Here is a 27,378-nt window from a genome sequence, read left to right as displayed (position 1 = left end):
AGCCAAACAAATCATTATAGCAATTAAAGAGACTCAACATCGAAACCATGCGTAAGAAAAGTACTTGTACTGATATGTCTGTGTTGCTAATAAAGTTCAGCGCCTTTTAAATGCTGCACGACATGAATTTCGTTCGAGTTAAGTGCAGTGTTACTAATCACATATTAGTAACACTGATGCAACCAAGTCAATTTACATTATACTGAAAAGGAAAATCATATTAAGGATTTCTAAGAAGTAACTAAACGCCAGAAATAATAGGATAAATAAGTCAAATGAAGAAATTACATTTTAGTAATAGTCATAGATAAATTCTTAAAAAATTCTTTTTAAGAAATTTCAACAAGAAAAAAAAATGTATTAAATATGTTATGTTTCCTCTGTATAAAATACACAAATTCGAACAAATGTTACTGAATTAATTCGCGAGTACCCCGCAAGACAGGGTTTTATTTATCTGTTTACTTTCATTCATTTTCCCCATTGTGAGTAAAAATATTTAATGTTTGTTGTAGAGGCTGTCGAGTACCTGAATGGTGCTACCTTAGTTTCTTAGACCTTTGACTTATATGGGGAAGTATTTTTCCTCCTTTCTTCGAAATAAAGACGTAAACGAGATTTTATTAATTTTTTCTTAAAAAAAAAAAAAAAAAAAAAAAAAATTGTAAGATTTACAAATTAAATTAATTTGAATAATATTAAATTTATATACAAGAGTTGAATAAAAAGTGGTGGGAAAACTGCTATCATTATCATATGGCTTTACTGACAGACTAAACACTACTTACACTACTTCAATGTAATCGACCGCCTGTAATACCTGTGGAAGGCGTCCTACATCGACAGCTCAATGACACCTATGATAGCTGCCTTGTGTTATAACGCTTCTAACGAAGTTGTTCATTCATCTTCACGAAGAGATTGCAATTGCAAGGACTCATATTCGGGGAATAATGCAGATGTTTCAGTACCTTCCACCACCAATTACGCAGAACACGTGGACATGCAAAATCATGGGCATCATTATCATTATCAGGAAGTGTCTTCGTTCCTAAGTGCAGACCAAAGGTGAAGTTCCAAGAAATTGCTCTAGTACGCTATACAGGATCTACAGATCTACAGAGATGAGCAGGATTACCCCCACAGATATTGTATGTCACAATGATCATTATCTTCACACAACCACCTTGCACAGGCTGCACTATCTTCGGATGAGGACAGTCAGGATATTCCCACACGTTGATTTACTTCTTAGAGCGTTGTTCATAAGTCACTCAGATTTCGTCTACAATGACGATCCGTCCAAGAAAGTTGACACCTTCCCTTTTCTAGGCGGTGCAGAAAGCCCAGCAAACACGCATAACGTTGCCACTTTGGAATTTAGGCGATCTGATGGATTAGGAATTTTTAGAGTTTAGATTTCTGGGCTTTCGGCATCTATGGCCATTTTGCCCGTCACATGAGGGATGATGTCTCTCGGCGAGCACATTATTCGGGGAAAGGGAATGGTGAAAGGATTGGGGAAAGTGAGGTACCACCCCGCCAATTGCCTGGTGTGAATGAGAAAAACCAAGGAAAACCTCATTCAGGATGGTTGCCCAACCGTTGTCCCCCCCCCTTCCCCCGGAATCGAACCTGGGATCGCTAGGTGATTTGATGGAATATCGACCACGCTGCAATTCTGCAGAATATCGTGCAGGTCGTGGAACAGTTTTGTGGCATATAACTGATTTCGTGGCCAACACACACAGTCCATCTAGCAAGAAAGAAAGGAAGAAAGAACTGAATTGCAGTTGTCCAAATCAGATCTCTTGTTTTCTCGAACCCCCCCCATCGCGCGCTACTTGCCGATACAGCAACGCTTGGTCACCACATGCTTCATGTAGAATCTCCTGTGCAGTTTGACCACGTGGCACTTCAATTTTGAACTGCGCACGTTCTTCCACTTTCGTAAACATCTCTTTAGGGCTTAAAATCCTCGTTTCTATTTCACGACATTGAAGTATCTGACTGAATGAGGTAACCGTTTCCACTCGCTACACTTACTCGTCTAACTTTTCGTTACTATCTATTCTCTCTCTCCACTAGTCTACTGGCTAGTGCGTGGTTCCGGGTTCGATTCCCGGTAGCAGAAGACCAAAAATTTCATTTTATCATAATTCACTTTCATTAATCATTTATCTCCTTTTCCTAAAGGGCATAACTATGGGACGTTAAACTAAAACTTTATTTTACTTCGTTATCACATACCGAAATATTTATAGTCCCACTCACCAAACTTACTCGTCTAAATTTCCGTTATCATCTACTGAATACCTGGGGCTATCTGACTCACCTCTCTCACATAACAGCAGTGTTGTCCCTATATTTTTATCTACTCTGGCATAATACAAATTTATTTTTACAAAGCAAGAGATATTTAACCCTTTTGGGATTTTTAAGGTAAATTTTAGACTTTCAGTTAAGCAGCTACTGAATCACCACTATTTATCCTAGAATTGAGGTTCGTACCCCATTCTCTTCAGAATAAAGCAACCTTCCACACGGTATAAATTCGCATGTCCGTATTATATACCTGAAAAGAGGAATTCGAGGAAAATGGGGATTTTTTTCTGAAAAATGTCCTTTTTCAAAAATTTAGGCCCCTCTGGACCGGCCCTGTGTTCACGCAGGATTGTACAGGGAGGAGGGGAGAGAAGCAGGAAAGAAGTCATAACACGTGTACTCTGTCTAATGATCATGTTAACGACATATGTTCTTTGATCTCATAAAATCTTTGAGACAGCAGATGACGTCATGACCCCCACCAACTTGACGAGTTCCTCAAACATGCAACCTGTTCCGCAATGAAGGTACGACTGAACAATAAAAAATCCAGCAGTTATAGGTGTTAAATGAGCGTTTTAAAGCAATACATACGTATGGTATACATCATAAATTCCGAAAAGGTCAAAGGAGATAAAAACAGTAAAAATCAAACTACTGAAAGTATTTTAAGGGAAAAAAAAGAGTTGAGTTGATTTTGAGATTAACGTCTTGTTTAGCAGCGAGACATGGACCTACTGATTAACGTAAAAACCAATGGGCCGCAAAACTAAGATAGCACAAGTAGTCAAAACTTTATTATAGTATCCTCAAACTTGCTTGATTAATTAAGACAGAATACCAGTTTACTTACAACAAAATACAACGCAGCCAATCACCAAATAAGTAGCGCAATGCAAGGCAGAAGATTACCAAATTATGTTTTTAAGCAAAGCACGTGAAGTACACAGATAAACTCAGCCACATGCAGAGACAAAACACAACACACAAAGACGGTAAATATAGACATATTAAAATACTCTACATTTTTTTTAAATATATAAAGATCAGATTTGTATACGATTTAGCTGGCCGAAAGAGAACCTACCTGCGCGCCTTCTTTCTTCGGCACCATGTACGACTGGACCTCACGAGACAGAGAACTTTCAGAGCTCCATCTTGAAAGCTGCACAGGTACGCACCCAACCAGAAAAGAAACCATGCTCATAAAAAAGTATTTTCAAACACAAGCTTTTCCTTTTACTTTAAAAACAAAATTGTGATGCTGTGCTGTATTATTTCAGTTCTTTAAGAAAAAAAAAAAAGCAAAAATAAAGCAAGTGCCAAAACTGATATAGGAAATTAAAGGGGAAAAAATAGTAATGCCAATACACGCAATCACGGAATAACATGTGCAACACGCAATTATTCTTATTTAAAAAGCTTGCTTTAAAATAAAAAGTGCTAAAAAATTCAAGTCTGTGCAAGCAAAAACTTAACTGATATCTTACCTAATAGATCAGATTCTACGATACTAGTTTTAAACGGCAGTTAAATAATTCCACTGTTCCTTACGGTTTACTAAATGCTTGACTAGTTACTGTACCTCACGTCTATAATTATCTTTATGAAATTACGTAGCTATTAATATTTAAATACGTAGCTTCTGTTAACTTTTCTTTTTCTTTTTTTTTTAGTTGAGATATACAACTTCAAATTTTCGGACGGGATAGCAAATCAAATTATCTTGTTTCAAGTATTTTCAAAACTTTAGTACGTCTTCTCGGGTTATCAGCCAGGTGAATGTATTGACACCTGACGTTTCGAATGCAGATATTGCATTCATCTTCACTGATTGTAATGAAGAAACGAGATATGGGCATGTATATATGGTGACTATTTAGGAACACACCTATACACTGAGGGCTTATGATTGACTGAGGGAAATGCTAGCTTCTGATAGGCTGTTGTAGTAGCTACGAGAAATGGCTTTGTTGAATGTCTGTTTTTTGTTCCTGAAAAGTGCCGACCAGATAGGGCTGAGTTGAAACCCATTGTCTCTATTGAAACTGTTCCACTCCCGTGAGATAGCTATGGCTTCTTTTACTTTCCTATCCCAAAAACTGCTATTCTTGGCTACTATGGTGGTATTTGTAAAATTAATTCTGTGTCCAAGCTCTAGGCTATGCTCTGCTAGTCCTGACTTTTCGGGTTGATGAAGTAAGGCTTGAGAAGACTTACTAAGATCACATTCGCCAGCTAAAAATTTAATTCTTTCTTCAGTTTCAAAATATTGTACGAACTGCCTTCGTTTCCTAAATGAACAGGAAATACGGCTAAAATCTGTTACATTGCAACTTTCATAACAGTGTTATAGAGGATAAAAAAAAAAAAAAAAAAAAAAAAAAAAAAAAAAAAAAAAATCGATGACGAACATTACGGGTTATTTTAAACGGCTTCTTAAATTTATTTGAAAACTACAAATAAGGAAAATAACAAGTTTCGTTAAGTCCCACGTCAGATATTTCTGGTTGACATGAGCTAGGCTTGAACAAATCCCCTTACACCAGAGATGAGCACTATTGACTCACTATGCCACCTGCTACTCAACAAGTAAAACTGAACCCGACAAACAAATACGCTGAACAATTCTAAATATAATTCTTAAAAAACTGTGAAAAAACTACTATCCAACTACTACTCAGCTTAGCTTACAATTAAAAAAAAAAAAAAAATCTACTCTGAATCTACTGAAATACTTGTACCCAAAGTCTACTATTTTATAATACTTACAATAATTTTAAAAACTGTAACTAACCTCCGTAACTTGTCATCATTTCATTAATACCATAGGAAAAATGGAATTTACTTTCAGCAATATAAAAATATACGTTTTACTTATAAAAAATGGACTATCCTATTAACTGCAGCCTAGTATCGTCTGGTATTATAACTTCTATCCTTTAGCAGCTTGCAAATAAAATAAAAGTATATAATTCAGTATTGCAAAAGTACAATCTGACATATTTAAATAAAAAATAGTTGGATATTAATAAATTATTATTATTTCGTAAGTTTATGCGTTTATTATACCTATTGATGTGTACACAAAAAAATCTATAAACACACAAAAGACTGAGTTTAACTAAAATGGATTCTAACTATAATTATTTAGTAATATTTAGAAGCCTTTCAGTAGTAATATTTATTTTCTAATATTTGTAAAGTGAACGTAACTATATGTACATCTAAAGGAAAAGTTTCTCCCAGTATTAGAGAAAAGGATAGTAAAAATTAGAACTAAAAAAATTAATCCTTCTTAACATACCATATACAGGATAATTCATATCTGTTGTTCTTAGTTCAAGGTTCATTCAATAAATCAGTGGTTCTCAAAGGGTGTGTCACGAAATTTTAGAATTTAAAAATCAGGATGCACTTATTAAGTAGATACAATAAATTTTGAGACAGTTACTAGTCAATGCTTTCAGCGGTAATGAAAATACTCAGTACTATGTAAAGACAATACGTTACACAAACTTAAACAAGTCGTTATATCCTGGGCGTGTAGTAAAATATGTCGTAAGTCAAAAATGGTTGGGAACCACTACAATAAAATAACCGAAAAAGTTGTATACAAAAAACTAAAATATAACCGTGATTGTTATATATTTATTATTTTATGGTGAGTCCTAAAGTTATTATAGCTGGGACTGGTCTAAAAGATTTAAACTTACATTAATAACTTCTTAAAGACTAATTTTAACATTATTGAAGAGAAGATCTTACTTCTACCCTTGTGTTTTGCCAACTATCACCTAGTTACGTTACAATTAAAATTAGCTACGTACTAAAAATGTATTCATGTTCAGAACTTTTAATCTTCTTGCTTATAATTCTGCATTTTAATACAGAAACTTGCAAGAATGCCATTAAAAAGACAAACAAAATGCGCTTTAACTTGTCAACGACCGCGTGGAAACGCGCCTTGAAATTCTACTTACAGGTAAAGATATAAAAAAAGGTTTTTATGAACATGACTATACATATGAGGTTGTGAAGAAAGTAGTACAATTCTGCATGATCACGTTCGTTTGTCAGATTGTTTTTCTCGTAAAAGTGAACAACGATGCTGAGCGGGAAAAAAAATGGATAAGCTCGAGCCGGCCCTTTTTGACCACGTGCTCTTATGATGTAGTTGTACGATCCAACAACGAGTGTATGTTATACATTTTTCTCTGGGCTATTGTCAAGTGTTTACTAGTTGCGAATATACATGCGACTGATTGGTTCTACTTCCGTAAGTATGCTTTGTAGTAACTTATCAGTACAATGTAATGAACATGATTTTTGTGCAATTTCTTTTCATACCATATTGGAAGTACATTACTTTCTGGGATTCCTTTTAATTATTTACTGTAATTAAAAAAATGTAACCAAAGCAAATCACTTTTAATAAATAATAGTGTCACAGCTTCGGGGAGACACATCCTAACTACATAAAACTACATGAACTGAAAAAAAAATATCGGGTACTCTTGGTTTACGTGGGAAGTTCAAATTTGGCATGATTGTAAGTTTTTTGGGGACTAATTCACAGGAAAATTGCCAAAAGTTAATATTTTTTAATTTGTAGGCGGTCTAAAAAAGGGATAAATTTCCCATGTTATCTATATGGGCATTCTTTTGGACTTATGATCTCATGTTTTAGGTACTTGGAATAAAAACTTGAAATTCGGTATGCTTGTACGCTTTCCACAGGATTAACAAAATCAATGAAAACAAAAAATTTCAAATTTTAGAGTGGTTTTATGGGGAACTGAAAAATCTTTCCTGTTATTTATATGGGACATCTATACCCCAAAATGTTTAGGCACTTCTGGCAGGATTGGAATGGTTAAATTTGGCATGATTGTAGCCTTCCGGGACTAACCCACAGGAACATGGCCAAAAGCAAATATTTTTAGTTCTTAAGGGGTCTAAAGGAGGGAAGAATAAATTCCTAAGTTATTTCAATGGGTATTTTCTTGGGTTACAAAATCTTATGTTTTAGATAGTTGAAATAGGAAAATAAACTTGAAATTCAGTAGAATTGTAAATTTAAGAGGTGTGAGGCCGCAGGTCAAGCACATGCGGGCAAAGCCCCCAACTGGCCAAATTCAGCAAATACTACCTGTAAAAAATTTACTGTTGATGCAAAGACTGACACATAATTGGTGCAAGACCGTAGGCTAAGCAAATGCGAGGGTCTGGGGAGGGGAAGGGCCGGACATCCCAGCTAGCCAGAGACTGGTTATGAAATAAAATCTAAATGCTATAGCTGATGAATTGGAATAAAGGACTGAATATTCGTGATTTCTGGACACAGATTTTGGATAAAGTAGAAGAAAAGATAACAAAGGTGTGTTGACATATCTATAGAGCACGCAGGTATCTAATTTAAAAGTTTTTAAAAAATTACAAATGTGAAAGTTTTATCATCAAAAATTGAGATCTGTATGCAATTAAAAGTTGTTAAAAACGAAAGAAAGGATCTCATTGGTTCTTAGAGGTGATCTCTCATTTTCTGCAATATACAGTATAAGCTGGAGCATTTAAATTTTATTTCATAATGTGTCTGCTGAATGCAAATGATACACTGATGAAACTATAACACTATTATTTATTAAAAGTGACTTGCTTTGGTCTACTTTTATTTTTTAATTAACTGTAACATCTAAAGAGGGAGATTATCTCACTAATCGAGCGTTCAACAAATGAAAAACTCACCGAAGCTTCAACACACACTATATTTTAAACTATAATGTGTTACTGTTTCGGATATCTACCATAAACTTCATCAGACACTATATACAGGGTGTTTCGAAACTACACCGACAACGTTTGGGAAATAATTCCCGACACCAAGATAAGACAAAATGTATTGACCAATCTGGGTGCACAAATGCTTCATTTCGGAGTTATAGGCTGCCAAAACATGAAGAAATGAACTTTAAAGGTCCATAACTCTAATACTACTGGACCTACCGCAGTCGGGTCAAGACTCCACTTAGGAACTAATATGTAACGTGTGTGCTATTTGAAAATACATGTTACAGAATCCTAAGGTACACACGCAACAATTTCTATAGAGGGAGTTTGGCTATCGGCATATAATTTGAAGTACTCATCAACTACCTCTATAAAAATTGTTGCAGAAGTACTGCAGAATTCTGAAACATGGATTTGGATAGTACCCAAGTAAAAGTCTTGACCCAACTACGGTAGGACTCATAGTGTTGGAACTATGGAGCTTTAAAAGTTCATTTTTTTCATGTTTTCGGCAGCCTATAACTCCAAAAAGAAGCATTTGTGCACCTTGGTTGGACTATACTTTTGTGTCTTCTCCTGGTGTCAGCAATCATATCCCAAATGTTGTCGGTGTTGTTTTGAAACACCCTGTAGATACTATAGAACATAAATGAAGATACAGATATTTTAAATAAAGATACAGACATTTATGTTCTATAGCAGTGGTTCTCAAACTTTACGATAACGCGGACCCCCTGTGCATTCGGAAAGTGATCCGTGGACCCCTTGTGCATTCAGAAAGTGATCCGCTGACCCCCTGTTCATTCGGAAAGTGATCCGCGGACCCCTTTGCAATGCTATCTGAAATTTCACATGGTATTAAAAACTACACTGATTAGAATTACCACTGACAAGAAACAGATCAATAAAAATATTACAGTAAGTAATTTATTCTAAAGATACATGATTGTTTCCTAGTGAACGAAATATACTGAAAATCAATGTACTTAAAAAAAAAAAAAAAAAAAAAAGAAAAAGAAAGAAAAAAGAAAGGAAATTTACTTGATAAATAATCTCAAACGTGAGATCACTAATATGAGGAATGAAATTCTTTCTGTTTTCCATAATTGCACTGAAATCGGAAATAAGTTTTGTCACCATTAATCTAAAGGCCGATTCCACATTAAGACTATTTCGCATTCAGGTTTTAATACTACAAAAAACAGAAAAGGACTGTTCACATAAGTAAATGGTAAGGAAAGGCATCAAATGTTGCAATGCCTTTTTTAGACAACTCTTCACACTCACAGGTCAGACATTTAGTAAAGTAGAAAAACATTTAAATTTAGAAACGTGAGTATAACTTCTAATTGCTTTCGTTTTAGTAACTGAAAAAATACTTCTTGTATAACAGCTGTGAGTTCCATTTTATTATTACACATTTCAATTTTTAGGCGTCGCGGACTCCCTGACTACGTCCCACGGACCTTCAGGGGTCCGCCTACCCCACTTTGAGAACCACTATAGTATCTATATAGTGTTTGATGAAGGATATGGTATATATCCGAAACTGCAACACAGTATAGTTGAAAATACAGTGTGTGTGTGTTGAAAGTTTGGTTAGTATTTCTTTTGTTCAATATCCAATCTAAAGCCATGGATAGTGTTATTAACAAATCGATCGTGATCACGTAATAACAATGTTGCCACTACTTTTCTCGAAATTCTACTTAACAATCTATATATATATATATATATAGTGGAACAAAAGAATGCTAAAGCAGGCCTGAAACTAATTACCTGAGAAGAAATAGTGAAAACACAGCCACCGTATAACAGTGAAAGTACTTTCCATGCACTTTAACAGAAATGAATAGAAAGAAATGAAAAAGACCAGGAATTAGAATGAAGTTTCAATACGATAGTAGTATGGCGCCCACGTGGACGCTTCACATTTACTTTTCTTTTTTCTCCCTATTTCTTTCCTTCCCTATCTGAAGAAGTTAGTAGCGATTTTTTCTTTTTTAAGAAATTCGTGTGTTTATGTGTATATATAACCATCAAGAGATAGTGAAAACAACTATACATTATTAAGAGGTGCAGGTTTACTTTTGGCGCACCACAAGAAATAATTAATGAAAAAAAAAATTCTTTCACTAATTTCCTTCTTATTGTCCTCTAAAAGATTTGCCGTCGGCGACATACAAATAGCTCACTTGGCATAGATAAAATTGAAGAGGGCCACCAAAAGTATTTGCTGAAAAATTACAATTCTTTTACGATTTGCGTGTAAATACGCCTTCCGAATGCATGGCATAAAAACTACAGTGCAAAAAGAAACACACAAATCAACCTGTACTAGATGGCTGCTAAAAGGCGTGAATGATGAAAGTCAGGGCAGGGCGAAGGTGGTGGGACCACACAATAACGAGGGGGTGCGTCCTTAGGGATTAGGCGGATTAGCGATGGTGGGTATACGTATAAGCGAGGGTAGTGAAAAGAAGTGGGTTTTCGCAACGACATGAGTTTCAATAACACTTGTCATGGTTTCATACTAGTAACGCTCCTCTTGTAAATATAAAATACAGCTTCTGTACACTATGCAGAAATACACTGCCGGTGGAAAACAGCATCTAATAGATTACTTTTTCATATGCACTCACTTATTTTATTCATCGTAAAGCACTTGTAATGATTTTACACTAGTAATCCTACACTTGTAAATGTAAAATACATCTGTACTACTTTGTATTTGATTCTATCGCCTGCAGAAAATTGTTCCTTATAAATGTGTCTTTACAGAAGCATCGTTTAAGAAACCTATCAAAATCTTTCGTTACACACTTCATCATATTGGGAGATGAAGAAGTAGGACGGAAAGAAAGAGAGAATTCCATTAACAGAAAAGTTGCTGTAAGAGTCCAAACGCGTGGCGTCATCTTTAGTGAAACCACTTATGGAATACTTGTTTTTTAGTATATGCGGTTATGTTTTCACTAGCTTCTTGTTTTTTTAGTATTCCTTTGTTCCAACGCACTAAAATTTAAAAGAGGTACAACATCCTACATTATTGAAATTTCAATTATTATAGGCGTGCACCGGCAGATTTTAGTTTCCTAATCAAAGAAAATATATGAGGTACCTGTATCCTTTTACTGCCATTTAAAGCCATTATGATAACACAAAATAAATATCGCATGTACTACAACTGAAACCTGCTCATAGAAACCTTGCCCACAGTCTTAGCCAACACCAAGAAATCTTTAAAAATTTTACTCACTCCCTACGACCATTACTACTATTCGTGAGATTTTAGTCACCATACCACCACAAGCACCACACAAACAGGGAAATGAAATACAACAAATAATGGATTTGTGGATCACAATGTACTTCACACCATGCAAAAGGTTGGTTTGAGATGATTTAAAAACACATGTGATAATTTATTCTTTGTACATGACATCAAAGGGGAACGTTGTTGCAAGATCTTGGTATTTCACTCTGTAATCGTAACATTCACCAGAGGTGTGATAATGACTTTCTGTTACAACACAATGTCACCTACCTCCGACGACTCCTGCTGGGCTGCACTCTGATTCTCTGTATTTCCCGCAGGCGTTAAGAAGTCAGTTGAAGCATTTTCATCACTTGGAACTAGAAAAATAAATACAGTAATATGTATGAGCGTTAAATACAATATCTTAAAGGCATATTATGATTGAATTTTTCATCAGTTAGACTATGTTATTAACTAGATGTGTCTTAGGGCCTGTCTATTGCAAGTGTGGCCTCAGAAAACATATAACATATTTCGGCCCGTTCTCCTCCGCCCTCTTGTGGAAGAAACCTTCCTTTTGCTTTGGGGAAAGAAATGAATGAACTCGGCTATGTTGTCAATTTCTCATTCAATCGTTTGGTCTTGGGAAGTGAAGATCGTAGGCTACTTAGGATAGCTACCAAAACAGTGCACAGCGAAATCCATGAAGTAATTCAATGTGGCAACCCTATCTGCATCCAACTATTGAAGAATCTTGCCCACAGCAACTTGTTCCTTCTCTTTCGAGGGAGGTACGAGGAAACACATCGACAAAAGCCATACTTGAAACAGAAAGGCTCCAATAACATTAACACACACAATTAGTACTAAATGTGATGATTCAGTGTCTGAACAACCTAGATCAGGGTGGCGACAAATATTACGGGAAAGAATTTTCTGACCTTTCCTGGTCTTCTTCTTCTTTTTTTTTAACTTAAATGTAACTAATTACACATACTGCTCCATGTTGGAAAAACAGGAACAACAACACATGACAACGATGATACATAAATAATATATTTCTTCCCGATCAATTAGAAAAAGTGAATAACAGAAAAAAAAAAAACAAATATAGCGTATTTTGTTATGAAACTACATAACACTTACCTAATAAAAATTCCTGCACAAAGCAAGATATTAAATATCTTCCCTGAAACTGAATCTGTAACTTTAGTTACGTGATGAAAGTTTCGTCACATATGAAACAAACAAACAAACAAACAAACAAAAAAAGAAAGTCACAGTAAAACAGCCACCTAAAAAAGGGTGGATATGTATACAGGGCTGTTTTAAAGTCCTTGCTATAAAACAAATGCTTATAACTTAAAAAAAAAAAAAAAAAATGATATTGCAGTGAAATCCATGAAATCCTTTTTAAATTGTGCGATGATCTGTCAATTTTTACCTGAGAACACTATTACAATGATAAAGTTGGTATGAACTGACAGAAGATCACGACACGGGATTGGAGTTCTGTGAACTGATGCTGACAGGGAACTTCTGTACTTACTCATGTTCTCAGGTGAGGCAACTTTCCATGTTTCAGGAAGGGTAAATAGGCACAACTGTCTAGTTTGGGGAACTGAAAAACCTCATGAATATGAAACACACACAAGAGACAGCTCGAAAGTGTATGTGTGGTGTGCCGTATCAATGGACCACATCATAAGCCCGTTTCTCTTCGAGGAAAACACTGTGATAGGGGAGACACCTTCAAATGCTTCCAAATTACTTGGTTGGGAATTAAGGATCGTATCTACTACCAGCAAGACAAAGCCTCTAACATTTTGCACAACTCGTCAGGAACTACCTTGACCGTGAATTATTGGCAGGTGGATGTCAACAGAGCCCAGCTGGACGTGTGTGGCAATGATGGTGGCGGTGTATCTATGGATGTCGTCACAAAATGTAAGTCTCAATAAAGATCTTAACATTTATTTCACTGTAATAAAATAAAAAAAAAAAAAAAAAAGTTATAAGCATTTGTTTTATAGCAAGGACTTTATATAACAGCCCTGTATAAAACTAGCTGCGCACAACGACATATCTTTGGGAAGAAAAAAATAACAGTTTTACATAATTCATCCCACTTATCCAAATCTTTCATTTCCTCCTCAATATTTCGCACATCTTCTATTATTTTAATCTTCTTAGCTTCAAGTGCGTGCAGAATGAACTTCACCTTCCTGTCTTCAGCTTCTTGCTGTTTCTTTCGCTTTTTCTCTTGTGGATTTTTGCTTTTGAACAACAAGTACGAGCATTTCGTCATAAAGACTTGTGGATTTTCTTATAGATGGTTTCTCAAGGCCACCAGAAGAAGCTACTAAATCGTACACAAGCTTGTGTGCTAACTGAAGTTAATTCTTTTATATCATCTGCTACATTGATAGTAAAACTTCTTTCTATCTTTTCATTTCCACGAGAGAAAATCACAATCATTTTAACATCTCTTAAATCATTTTACCCTGAAGTATCCAAATTCTTCAGTCAAAAGTCATCCGAACATTTACTAGTACAAAAATACGGACTCATAGTTGTTTTACAAATTAGATCGATACTCTTTGAACTCCAACACAACTCTATCTGCCCTATTGGCATCTAATCAATCATTTTTAACTAGTCTAGCCAAAAGAAGACTTTCTGTGACACTCCAATATCAGATCCTGCAGAAGGATTAATTTTTGATTGAAATATAGTGGATCTTGGATCAGGGGCCACAAAATTTTTGAACGGCCCCTAAATCGGGTTTTGTATTTTCTACGGAATAAGCACATTATACTAAGTTACGTGATAGTTTGAGTTTGGCTACACTGTATGTAGTTCTGCAGCTATAAGGCGTACAAGAAAATTTTTGATTGACATATATTACATCTTTTGATCCAAAAACTATTGATAGAAAAAATTAATAAATATGTACGCATAAATGCATAACAATAAATATTGCATTATAAGCATAAAGTACAAAGTACACTTTGGTATCTGTAGATGTATCCCATACTTAAAGATCAAGAGTCCAATGAAATTAATCTGGCTATCCGCTGAATACTGATACAATGCATATGGTAATATGCAACTTTATCGGTTATTCTCGCAAACTCATAAGCACTTTCGAAATAGACCTCTTTGCAAATTAAAATACATTACAATGAAAACACAGAAACTCAAATACCATTAACAGTATTCCAACATCTTTGCACTTGCGTGATTAACTACTCTCATTTAATGTAGAACAGAAAACTCCAATAAAATCGAAACTAGTGAGAACGAAGAAAAAAAGAAAGAAAGAAAGAAAGGGGAAAAAATTGGAATTATGCGTGCATCGAAAATGAATTTTCCATTGGATCGTTGATCTAAGTGCATTCTGTGAATGATTCACCAATATCGACTAAAGCAAAGAATAATACACACAATTAAAGAACGTAAGTTTGTTACACAACGTTAGTGGAAAACACAGATAAGTTTCTAATTTTGAAGTTGTCAATTAAACAATCACTCAACCATATCTGAAATTCTCTTAAAATTTTCATTTTAAATGTTTTTAAAATCTCACTTTTAGAAAAAATCTAAATTACTTAAATCTGAGCAGAATTCCCTGACTTTTCCCGACTGTTGCCACTCTGTAGATAAACAGTAGTTTCGTTTATTTTATAGATTACATTGAAATGATGATGACAGAATAAAATCTAAATTTTGGATGATACAAAGATGGCGAGAACTTTGCCGATGAGCAATCAACAGTCAGCAACGCTCAAACGCATCGTCTGACAGAAACACAACAGATTCCCACAACCGAATTCAGTAAATCGGCTGTTTCACGTTTATTATTGAACAAACTCAGACTTACTCATTTGTGAAGTCATACATAATTCGATTATGGGTCAATCCATGCAAACTGATCGTGAAAAAAGAAAAATTGCTGCTCGACCTTTTTTTAAAAAAATCTAATTTTTTCATGAATGTTTATCCTATATCAGGGTACTTCAAAACCACAATTAATTATTTTTACAACGTCCCATGACGAGACAGTGGCTGCCGCAATTTTGCGCTTTTTAGATTTTAGGTGTTTACGTTGTTTTGAATATCTCAGCATGTATTTGTCCTACCATATTGAAAATTGCTGAACGTCTCCAATTCGTGCATAACTAAAACTTTGATCTCTTAACATTTTTGCATAAAACCACTTGAAGGTAGTGAAATCAGGGCCAAAAGTAGCAACATTTTTGGACATTGAAGACGTTTGGGAAGAGGAAGCAACAGACGTAGAGGTATGAATATGTGTGTGCATGTAGTCCAGGGTCATAAGTTAATACAAAAATTTACAGATCTGTATGTAGCTTTTCCCAAAGGCCTGAAAAAGAATCGTAAAGTTGGGAAATTATGCCAATTTGGCATTTTCACTGTCCAATAGCTCCAATGGGCCTGGATTTAAAAAAAAACTGAAATTTTGGCAATAGTTAGTCCTTTAGTATACCTCAACACACAGCAAAGCGTGTTTTGTGTTTTTGAGCAGAAGGTTGTCAAAGTATTAAGGAATGACGTCATACTCTAAGAGGTGGTTTGTTCACACATTCAACTGAAAATTCGTTGTTGTTAAGTAAAATGAAATAGGATGAATGGTTAGTCCAGTCAAGGTTCTCAAGCTCGTTTCTTTCCTCTAGTTGTAACACTGTCTTATCACACCCACAGCAGCACTGGTGAAGAATGCCGCTATCAGTAGAAGGCGAGGAAAGTCAAAATGCACACTTAACAAAAAAAGTCCCTAAGTACTGATTGCTCTTCTTGCTTGCTATATCAATGATATTCAATTATGTTTATTCTTGTTTTAATTGTCAACTTATGCAGGAAACTGTTGTCATTTCGATTGATCTACTTTCCGCAGTCAGTGTTTACAACGAGTAAGTGTTCGCTCACTTGGGAATGTAGATCAAACGAAATGACAACAGTTTCCTGCATAAGTCGACAGTTAAAACAAGAATAAACATGATTGAATATCATTGATATAGCAAGCAAGAAGAGCAATCAGTACTTACGGACTTTTTTGTCAAGTGTGCATTTTGACTTTCCTCGCCTTCTACTGATAGCGGCATTCTTCACCAGTGCTGCTGTGGGTGTGATAAGACAGTGTTACAACTAGAGGAAAGAAACGAGCTTGAGAACCTTGACTGGACTAACCATTCATCCTATTTCATTTTACTTCACAACAACGAATTTTCAGTTGAATGTGTGAACAAACCACCTCTTAGAGTATGACGTCATTCCTTAATACTTTGACAACCTTCTGCTCAAAACACAAAATGCGCTTTGTTGTGTGTTGTGGTGTACTAAAGGACTACCTATTCCCAATTTCTTTTTTATATATCTAGGCCCATTGGAGCTATTGGACAGTGAAACATGCCAAATTGGCATAATTCCCCAACTTTACGATTCTTTTTCAGGCCTTTGGAAGCAGCTACAGTTCTGTAAATTTTTACTTATGAACTTATGACCCCGGACTACATGCACACACAAAAATTCATACCTTTACGTCTGTTGCTTCCTCTTCCCAAACATGTCTTCAATGTCCAAAAATGTTGCTTCTTTTGGCTCGGATTTCAGTCCCTTCAAGTGGTTTTATGCAAAAATGTTAAGAGATCAAAGTTTTAGCTCTGCACGAGTTGGAGATATCCAGCAATTTTCAATTTGGTAGGACAAATACTTACTGAGATATTCAAAACAACGAAAAAGCCTAAAATCGAAAGAAAGAAAAAAAAACGCAAAATTGCGGCAACCGCTACGTCGCCATGGGATGTTGTAAAAAATAATTAATTGTGGTTTTGAAGTACCCTGATATAGGATAAACATTCATGAAAAAATTAATTTTTTGGAGATGGTCGAGAGGCACATGCTTGATCACTTAAAATGGATTGACTCTTATACTAAATTATGTATGAAGTTTACTTTTGCAAAGGAAGTATATTGAAAAAAAAAAAATGTATAATAGTCATGCAGATTCTTTACCTGGAGCAGGTACAAATAAATTCACAGCAGGCATTTGTTTTGTTCCCATTGAAGGAAATAATTCTGCAGATGCAACAGAAGACGCTGGTTTAGTTCCTCCAGGATTCATGACATCAACATAGTTGGCACGCATACCTAAATACAAAATACATATAATAATATAAGCAAGCTGAAAATTGTCTACGTCATATAAAATACTTTGTGAGACTCTAAGGTAAACTAGAATATTTTTCAAACCAGAAACTACAAATAATGAAGATCTGTCAAGGAAAATAAATATGTATGTAAACGACGCCCAGTGATTTATTGTAGTCTTAGGTTTTTGCTTCCTTTTACAGTAAAAAAATGCTTTAAAATGCAATGTACAACGACTTATTTTTTTTAAAATTTTCCTGGGTAGGATTCCCAGATCACCCGCTTTTCTGGTGGGTATTCCATACATTCCAGTCCCCCCGGTAGTGTCCTGCTAAGTTTATGTGCTGCTGACGCTAATGGTAATCTTAGATGTTGACAGCATAGTGCCTTCGACGACCTGTTCTCTTACTTCTTAATATATTCACGACTGTATATTATTTGCAATAATGAACACAAATTATGTCTTGTATACGATGAAATAAACGTGAACTTATAATTCTGAATTTCTCCTCCACCCCGTTTTAACTTAGTTTATAATTATTATTGTTTTATACAGTACAAGGAACAGACAAAATAATAAATAGTAATAATAATAATTAAATACGTTCTTACACTTTGAATGTTGAGTCTATGTTCTTACAGCTTAAGTATGATGCCTAATATGTCTTCAAACTACATATTTTCTGCTAACTTAATGGACTATTCTCTAGTCGCAGTAAGAGAGCTGTGTGTGTAATAAACTTATTTGTGCATTATTTTTGGTGTACCCGGCTCAGACAATTTAATTTCTTTTTATTTTAAAAGGCTGCTACATTTAAACAAACAGTGTATCTAAGCGTTGTGCATTCTCGGAAGGAATAGCAGTATCCAGCAGACGAAGCAGCCAGCGGCCTTGGCAACCAACGGTAGCCAATCACAGCCCTACCTGTGATTGCGTCGCTTTGGTAGGTGAGACTCGCGTAAACCGCGAGAACAAGAGAGAAATTGTGTGACGTGGCTTTCATTGGGAACCGGAACCATGATAGGAAGCATCTCACACTCACTGCGAAAAAAAAAAAAAAAAAAAGGGCAGGAAACATAAAAATCAATATATCCGTTTATAATCTTATATATGTAGAACATCAATACATGTTAGTGTTAAAATATTACCTTTTATTTTCGAAGGAATGTAAGTAAAATGCTAATATTAAATATAACTTCCAAATTTGTGCGTGTCATTGACGTTATTGCGACCTATAGTTAGTAGTCACATGTGCTTTCGCTTTGTTGTACATGGTGCAATATATTGGTATAATTGAATTTTTGGAGTGTTTAGTTGGTTTTCAGGTTGAACGATGCTGAAATTTTATCCTAATCGTATGTTTAACGTTGTTGAATTTTCGCCTATGTGTGTTCAGCGATGAAAGAAGCTATTGCTTTGTGTTAACTTGTTTCGTCGTTAACGCTCGGATGAAAGATTCGATTAATGACTATCTATTGTAATGTTTGCTCTACTTGGATTACCATCCTATGGAGTAAACATCACATGTGGCATTTTCATTAAAGAAATACGGTTTCCTTTCTTAGTTCTCTGTCTATTGGGAGATTTGATTTTGAGTTTAGAGTTTCTTTCAGCAGTCAGGTGATACGAGACGCGGATCTACAGCTTAATGTGGAACCGAACCACATGAGGTCTAGCTCCAAATTGAACCCAGATCTTTCACGCCAAAGGCGAATATGCTAACCGCTTAGTCATGAGTGAGCTCAGATGAAAGGAAGATATGAGTGTTCTGCATTTAGTAGAGTTCTAGAATATTGGTAAATTTTCGCTATTCTAGAAGTCCATTCCCGAGAAATATTCTTTGTATGTGCCATATTCTTTGTAGATGGCGTGCAATTTAAATTTATACTTTTGCCTCCAGTCTCCTCTTAAGTATATCAGGAGAATGTTAGACACGCAGACGGCGGCAGAACTTCCACTGTTCGGCTCACAAAAATTCAAACTTCAATTTTCCCCTTGTATACACTGTAAGAAACCAAGCTCCTTTACGTGCTCGATACTGCGAGTTTAAATGTTTTACAGCAAAACATAACTTCGTTTATTTCATTTTTAACCCTTTCCGGATTCTGGCTTTTTGGGCTATTTTTTAGACTTTCAGTCAAGCAGCTACTGTATCGTCACTATTTATCCTAGGATCATGGTTTATACCTCATTCTCTTCAGAATAGAGCTGGCTTTCGAATGGTACCACTTGCATGCTCATACCATATACCAGAAGCGGGAAAAAATGTCAAAGTGAAAATTTTGGAGGGAAAAATTTTTTTCTCGAACTTTGGCCCCCCTGCCCCCCCCCCCACTGTGTGATCGTAGCCATCAAAAAAAATCTGATACATAGTACTTGGTATACTGAATGTGTGTGCCAAATTTCAAGTTTCTATCTTGAATAGTAAGGGCGGGAGAATTTTTATCAAAAATTCCCACAATGCCCTAAAGTACCATAAAACACTATGATCTCAGGGGAAAAAAATCCTGAGACATCCCTAATTACCCTAGGACTATAATCCGCCAATCATTCTCTTCAGAATAGAATTGTCTTTCAGGCGGTACCATTCACATGTCTCCATCATGTATCTAAGGCGGGAAATTCCTGATAAAAGGGATTTTTTGGGGCAAATTTTCCCTTTTTTCAACTTTTGCCCCTCTGGACCACCCTGTTTTTACGCAGAAATCGGAAAAAAATTTCTGGTAAATACTACTCGGAGGACTGAATGTTTGTGCAAAATTTCAGTCTTCTACGTGAAAAAATAGGCCCGCCAAAAAATATATACACCGACAATGCCCCATATTACCCTATATAGAAGTATATTTTTTAAAAATTCCCTGAGACATCCCTAATTACCCTAGGATAATAATTCGACCGTCGTTCTCTTCAGAATGGAACTGCCTTTCAGACGGTATGACTCACGTGGTCCTATCATGTATGTAAGGCGGGAAAATGACGAAAAACGGGATTTTTGGGGTTAAAAAATCCCTATTTTTACCCCTTTGCCCCTCTGGTTCCCCCCCTGTTTTAGCACTGACATCGGAACAAAAAATCTGGTACATACTACTCCGTGGACTGAATGTTTGTGCAAAATTTCAATCTTCTACGTAGAAAAATAAGCCCGTCAAAAAATATTGAACATACGCTTAGAAAATGAGAAAAGAAATTTTTGACTTATGACGTCATCACCTCCTATGTCTGGACGCAGGACGGTCTGAAACCATACGTAATGTCTTCTGCAAGGCCTCTGGACTTGGAGAAAAAAAAAAGAAAAAAAAAAACCGGACGAAAAAGCTCAAATAGAAGAGAAATAACGTAATGTACCATGAAAAGTGCATATGGTACAAATTTACCATAGGATCCCGAATGGGTTAATGATTACATCTTGCAGGTCTGAGAATCGAATCCTCGATTATGAGGAGTTTAATGTCTTACGCTGCTATTTGATTCAATTTCTACTTCCGCGCAAAACTGACTATTTTAGAGATTGGCGTGTTAATCCATGCCATGCATCCCAATGCCTGTGGGAACTGGAAGGGAATAAATCTGATTTTGTGTTAACTCAATAGTATTAATAACTCCACTAATATTTCAAGGTTACATGCAATAAGTAAAATTTAATTCGTGTTATTTCCTTACTTCGTCCACGTGGAAGTTTATAAATGTTTGCTCCTCCACTTGGCACAGGGTTTGGCGACGTCTTTGGCATACTTGCAGCAGGCTGATCTCCCGGCGCTTTAGCTGTCTCCTGAGAAGGGAAAGTAGATGCCTTTGGAGGAGGTGGAAGAGCTTGAGCAGGATCATCGTCATCGTCCAAGTTCACCCAGCGTTTCTTATCAGGATCCCAAACAATCTGGGAAAATAAAAATAACATGAAATCGAAATGTATTCCTACAAATTAAACAAATGCCAAAACGTATTCTAAACACTCTTCTTTATATTTTTAATGAATAAGAGACACTAGAAATTCAGAACGAAAGTTGTATAACGTTTGTAAAATGGTACTAACCCTCCACTACAACATAATTGCTGCATAATTTGCTTCTTCATTAAGTCAGCATCATTACAGAAAGGGCAATCATGTGAAGCAAATAACCATCAGAAGTAACTGGTGAGTGGAGTATACTGATTGCTGATCGATTCGATAAGCTTTACTGTATAATATTGCTCAGGTTTTTAGACAAATTCTTGCCTCGTCATACACACAGGTGAGTCAAAGGTCTTTGGATAACCTTTTATTTTGAAAGCTGAGAGGAAAATGTGAAATGTGTTAATGGGAGATGGTACTGCAGGGGAAGGGGAACGTAACTTGTAGGGTCCATGACGACCATAGCAGCCAACTTGAATGCAAGTTCGAAATTTCCAATGCGAAAAGAGTTATGTCGCATATGAACTAACACCGGCATGAACTCAGCAATCCAAAGATGTAATTGTTTCTTTCGTATCTTGTATGCTTTGATCTTATGAACACTGCAACTTCGATATGGTGGTCATCCCGTCTAATGCACAATCGTAGTCGTCCAATCCACTCGAACTGCACATAAGCAACAGTGTTCGGTAAACTGTGGTCCCACGCGCGCTAAATGCGTTCCTGTAAGTACCTTGTATCGCTGGATGTTTCAAAATAACACTATCTGCTTCAATGGCCCTACAAGTAGGTATCAAGGTGAGGTCAGGTGATCTGAGCGGCCATTCTACATGGAATCACGGTGATCAATCCACTTTACATTGATGCACAACAACGTCATGGTTGGCAGTGGCCCATCGTGTTGAAAATAAGGAAAGTTGCAGGCTGGGTCAAAAGGGAAGGAAACATGTTCCTGCAGAAGCGTCAGGTACTGTTGCATCATTAAGATAGTGTCAATGAATGATGCGGATGTCCCATATGCTACATCACACTATTGCCTTTGCAGGACTATATTCAGTACTCGAATCATTCCAGTTCAGATTACTGTGACACCAATGCCGAACTGGGTCATCTTCATTTAGTTTATTACACGATTGATTAGCTTATAAGGATGCCAGCGATTGTTATACAATTTCTAGACAATGGAGGACTGGCTGATACCATTTTCCAGTGAGAAACGACAGGTTTGTATTTGAGGTGCTTTACAAACAATGCTAGAACTGTCGTTGTCGTCTTCTCATTAGTGACAGTCTTCGGTTACCCACTACATCCCGTATGCAGTGAGCTTTGTGGTGGACAAACATCCTGTGCGTGGGTTTTCTCGGAGTTCTCCCGTTTCCTACCGCTTTCTTCTTTCCATCATTTCATTCATTTCTTATCATCACCGTCATATCCGTGTGACGTAAAACAAATATTTCATTTCATTTCATTTTACATCCCTTGCCTTCCACAGTGCTAGTTTTTCGGAATTTGGCAAACATGTATGCGACACTGGATGTTTATCTGGGTACTGTATCTTGCAGTCTCATATACTGTTTCAGAAACTGAGTTATCCGTATATTAGGATGATTTCTATCTTCTGTGCCTCTGTCACTGCCATCTTAGATCACCTCCAGCAATAAGAATTTAGTTAGTAACAACGAGTTTTCGAACTTTTAATGCACATAAGTGCAAACTATGTAAGATATGAAAGAGAGAGTTACACCTGTGAATCTCTGACCTCACACCAGTGGTACTTTATATGATACATTTTAAATTTCGAAAATGAAGTGAAATCTTTAAGTTTAACGTCCCACGGTTATGCCGGTTAGGCTAAAGGAGACGGTGATAATGAGAAATGAGTGAAATGGTGGAATGAATAAAGTGGGAGGAAACGGGAGAACCCCGAGAAAACCCACGAGCACGGTTTATCCACCACAAAGTCCACACGGCGCGAGCTGGGATCGAACCAAGGACACCAAGCACTGGAGGTGAACGCTCTACCACTGAGACACATTTAAAATTTCAAACCTGCATTCAAGATAGCAGCCATGGTTACCACGTACCCCACAAGCTGCACCACGTACACTCCTCTAGTACAATTCTTCATTAATAGATTTCAAGTTTTCCTCTCAGGTTTCAAAATCAAAGGGAGTTGAAAGATTTTCGATTCACTATGCGTTTTTCCTTCACTTAGTTTGTGTTCCTGGATCTTTTCTTTCTTGAAGATGCAACTTGATTTGTTTGATTTGATTTTAGTTTAGCGTCCTTTTCAGCAGCTAGGCTATATGAGACGTGGACCTATTGATTAACGTGGAATCCGAACCACATGAGCTCCCGCTGGGAATCGAACCCAGGTCTCCCACGCCAAAGGCGCGTACACTAACCGCTTAGCCACGAGGGAGCCCTTGAAGATGGAACTATCACTAAATTTGGATGTTCACGACACAGCTTATGAGGTATACAAGCAATTTGTACAATTTCCATTATTATCTAAATTATTGTGTTTACAGAAAATGTCAGCAACACTACTCTCAGTTCCACTGCTAAAATTTATCTAGATTTGCATTCAACGGACGAATGAAAAAAGTTTGTTCTCGTAGAACTTCACAAATGTTGTTAAGAAAATGAAGAGTAAAACTCAACAGTCTTAAAACACACAATTCCATGACACCGACTGTAAGGTGTTGAATGCATACCCTAGTTAAGTTTTGCCTACGAAATTTAGATGAGTCTTTTATTTCCCTTTGTTTTGGAGTTCAATATTTCTTTTTCAATATCAAGTTTATACGAGATGTCAACCTACAGCTTACAATGGAATGAGACTCGCATGAATCTCAAACAGGAATTGAACCAGATCTGCCGCACCAAACGAGAAGCCACGAAGAACTTCGCTGACAGTATAGTTTTAACGGATCATAAAATGAGAGAAAACAAGCATTAACCCAGACCAACGTTTCTCAAACTTCCTTCAAGTGGGAGCCGCCTTTATTAGAATGTTCTACGGACCACTCTACTTTTCTCATCTTGGAAAGCAAATTTTTTATTATTATTTTTAATGTTTTGAGCATATACCAGACTACTGACCTTTTTAATATGATCTTAAAATTTTCTTAATTTTACATTGATATCAATGGAAGAAAATAAATATTACTTTTTTTTAAATATCTGAAGACTATCGCGAATATTTTATAATACAATATATCTATGTAAGCTATTAAAACTTGTATAATGTTTACCTTATTACGAGGTGCGTTACAAAAGTAACGAAACTGGCAACACTATGCACGAGTCGACAACGCTACTGCTTCCACCTTCACACGGTAGTTAACGTTAAGCCTTGCCGACTCAGTAAAGTTTGAACTTGCTTCAGTAGCTACACGATTGTTGAGGACGTCTGAAGTGAAGTTGTAAAATGGATAGGCAAAAGTTTCAGGAATGTTGTGCATCAACTTTTATGCAAAGCTTCATGAATCCGTTACTGTGACTTATGAAATGTTGGAAATGGCTGACAGACAATATTCTCTATCCAGGGCACAAGTGTTCAGATGACACAAGTCTTTTTTTTTTTTTTTCGAAGGCCGAAAGTGGAAAATGAACATCATGCGGGAAGACCTTAGGTCTCAAAAATGGATGACAATGTTGAAAGAGTGAAGTCTCTCGTGAGATCTGATCGTCGACTGACGGTGTGAATACTCAGTTGAGTTAAATTTGAACGTGTTTACCGCCAGTCAAATCTTAACACAGGATTTGGACATGAGAAAAGGGTGGCACGTGTGTATGATCAGGCATTGCCTGCACTTGGATACTTCATCACGGTAATTCACCGTCTCCACCAATGAATTTTTGGCAGAAAAAAAGCATTCTGTAATTCCTCACTCGCCCCCTTATTTGCCAGATCTCAGTCCCTGTGACTTTCTTTTGCTCTGCTTGTTCAAAAAAAAAAAAAAAAAAAAAAAAAAAAAAAAAAAAAACTTGAAATGGCGCCATTTTGGTATTTTGAATATTCAGAAGAGCGTAATAGACGAACTGAAAGATATTCCAGCGTAAGTCTTCTAGCAGTGCTACGAAGAATGGAAACACAACGCCTCCGTCGCTGCAGCTGCCTAATGAGACTGTTCTGAAGGGGATAATCTTGATTTGTAAAAATAGTAAGTCATCGTGAATACAAAATCGACTCATTACTTTTCTAACACACCCCGTACATTGTATATTATTTATATAATCTGTATCTGCGTGGGATTCTAGGCTACAGTGTGTGATTCGCAGTTCACTCTAAGCTTATTTTTTGAAAAACATGTTTAATAAGAGAACCATACGAGCATACTTCAAGAGCTAAGGTTTGAGAAACGCTCACCTAGCCTTTTATGCTCTCTAGTTTCGTACGTACCGATGGATTTTTATCATCCGGTAAAATCATTTGATTCTTCGGCCGTAATGCCAATTTACTCCACAATCCTCCAAGCCAACTGCTTCCACCTGCGGCGACTGTTTTCTGTGCAGCTTTCTTCTGTTTCTTCTTCTCGTCGTCCGTTGATTTGGATTTGGATTCACTCGAAGACAAAGACGTGGTTGACGGCGACGAATACTGCACTGCCGATGTATTCTGTACGGAGGAAAAGATCTTAATTATCATAAGCAAATTTCTGAACAAACCTTGGAAAATTCTACTACGACAGCAGCACGAAAATCAGAACAATAACAGTACAACAGTACTAACAATTGCCAACGTTTATTATTTTTATTTTTTAAAAATGAAATTCAAATTAACAATGTTAAATACCTGCGTCATCTTGTTTTTCAGTGCACTGATTTCTATGGGATTTTTTTTTTTATTAACTGAGAATTTTAATGCTTTGACTGTGTTTTTCTTTTCAAGCGAACTTAAATGTCCCTTACTTCCTGAAAATTAAATTGTGTGATATAATCTTTATAATAACAGTAAGAAAAAGAGAGTGAGTGAGAGAGAGAAACTGTGTGTGTGTGAGAGAGGGGGAAGACAAAGTAAAATAGTGTGTGAGAGAAAGAGTGAGTGATACAGAGAAAGAGTGACAAAGAGAGTGTGAGTGAGTGAGACAGAGAGAGGTGAGTGAGCGAGTGAGTTATAGAGAGGGTTAGTAAGAGACAGAGAGGGTGAGTGAACGAGCGAGCGAAAGAGAGAGAGAGAGAGAGGGTGAGTGAGTAAGTGAATGTGAGACAGACAGACAGACAGACAGACAGAGAGAGAGAGAGAGAGAGAGAGTGTGTGTGTGTGTGAGTGAGACAAAGAGAGAGAAAGAGACTGTATATATTAGATGTTTTAGAATAGATTCAGATGTTTTTGGATACATGTATATTAGACCTACACTGGATTATCACCTGTATGAATCGAAGTCTAAACGAAGTAATAACAGGTAAGAAACCATGATCACCGTGTTAATGCTTAGTTCTGTAGTTCAAGTTTTACGCACCCACTCGTCCTCGCAGAAACCAAAGAGAAATTTACAACATATTTCGAAAAAATGGTATCACGGAGTTGGACACATTTAACACTCACATTAAAAATACTCTTTATATCGCTTCGAAAACCATCGGGCATCTTCAGCAGACGACAGGAATAAATGGAAATAGAGCACTGAGAAGTAAAACCAAAGGAATATGCCCCATAATTAAAATCACTGCTTTATCACCTTTAAAATTCGCAACAAAGAATAATGTTTCTAATTATCGGTTCCTTTATCTTTCAATGTTACAAGTACTATGCGCGTCACAGTTAGGGTTATGTGCGTCAATATTAAGCATTATGTGAGTCACTATTAAGGATTATGTCTGTTACTATTAAGAATTATGTGAGTCACTATTAAGCATTATGTGCGTCACTATTAAGGACTGTATGACACTATTAGGGATAATGTGTCACTATTAAGGATTATGTCTGTCATTATT

The 27,378-nt window shown here is 36.3% G+C and overlaps 1 protein-coding gene across 12 annotated transcripts in view; it reads right to left on the bottom strand.

The window, feature by feature from the left end:
- The window catches only part of Sec16 (endoplasmic reticulum export factor secretory 16), a 139,327-nt gene that overhangs the window by 9,202 nt on the left and 102,747 nt on the right, over nt 1-27,378 (bottom strand). For 7 of the 12 annotated variants that reach the window (XM_081764077.1, XM_081764072.1, XM_081764078.1 and 4 more), the window contains 5 exons: nt 25,844-26,059; nt 21,207-21,420; nt 17,411-17,545; nt 11,663-11,751; nt 3,413-3,490 (listed from right to left, as the gene is read on the bottom strand). In XM_081764077.1, the coding sequence (XP_081620203.1) occupies nt 3,413-3,490; nt 11,663-11,751; nt 17,411-17,545; nt 21,207-21,420; nt 25,844-26,059 (732 nt within the window). Of the gene's footprint in view, nt 1-3,411; nt 3,491-5,121; nt 5,275-11,662; nt 11,752-17,410; nt 17,546-21,206; nt 21,421-25,843; nt 26,060-27,378 lie in introns of those variants that run through there. The other 5 variants (XR_014132114.1, XR_014132115.1, XR_014132113.1 and 2 more) reach the window with 5 other exon arrangements.

Source organism: Thermobia domestica, chromosome 7 (genome assembly GCF_964235325.1).
Source record: "Thermobia domestica chromosome 7, izTheDome1.hap1.1, whole genome shotgun sequence".
NCBI lineage: Eukaryota > Metazoa > Arthropoda > Insecta > Zygentoma > Lepismatidae > Thermobia > Thermobia domestica.
The sequence above is the reverse complement of the archived record's forward strand: the minus strand, read 5'-3'. Positions and strand labels throughout refer to the sequence as shown.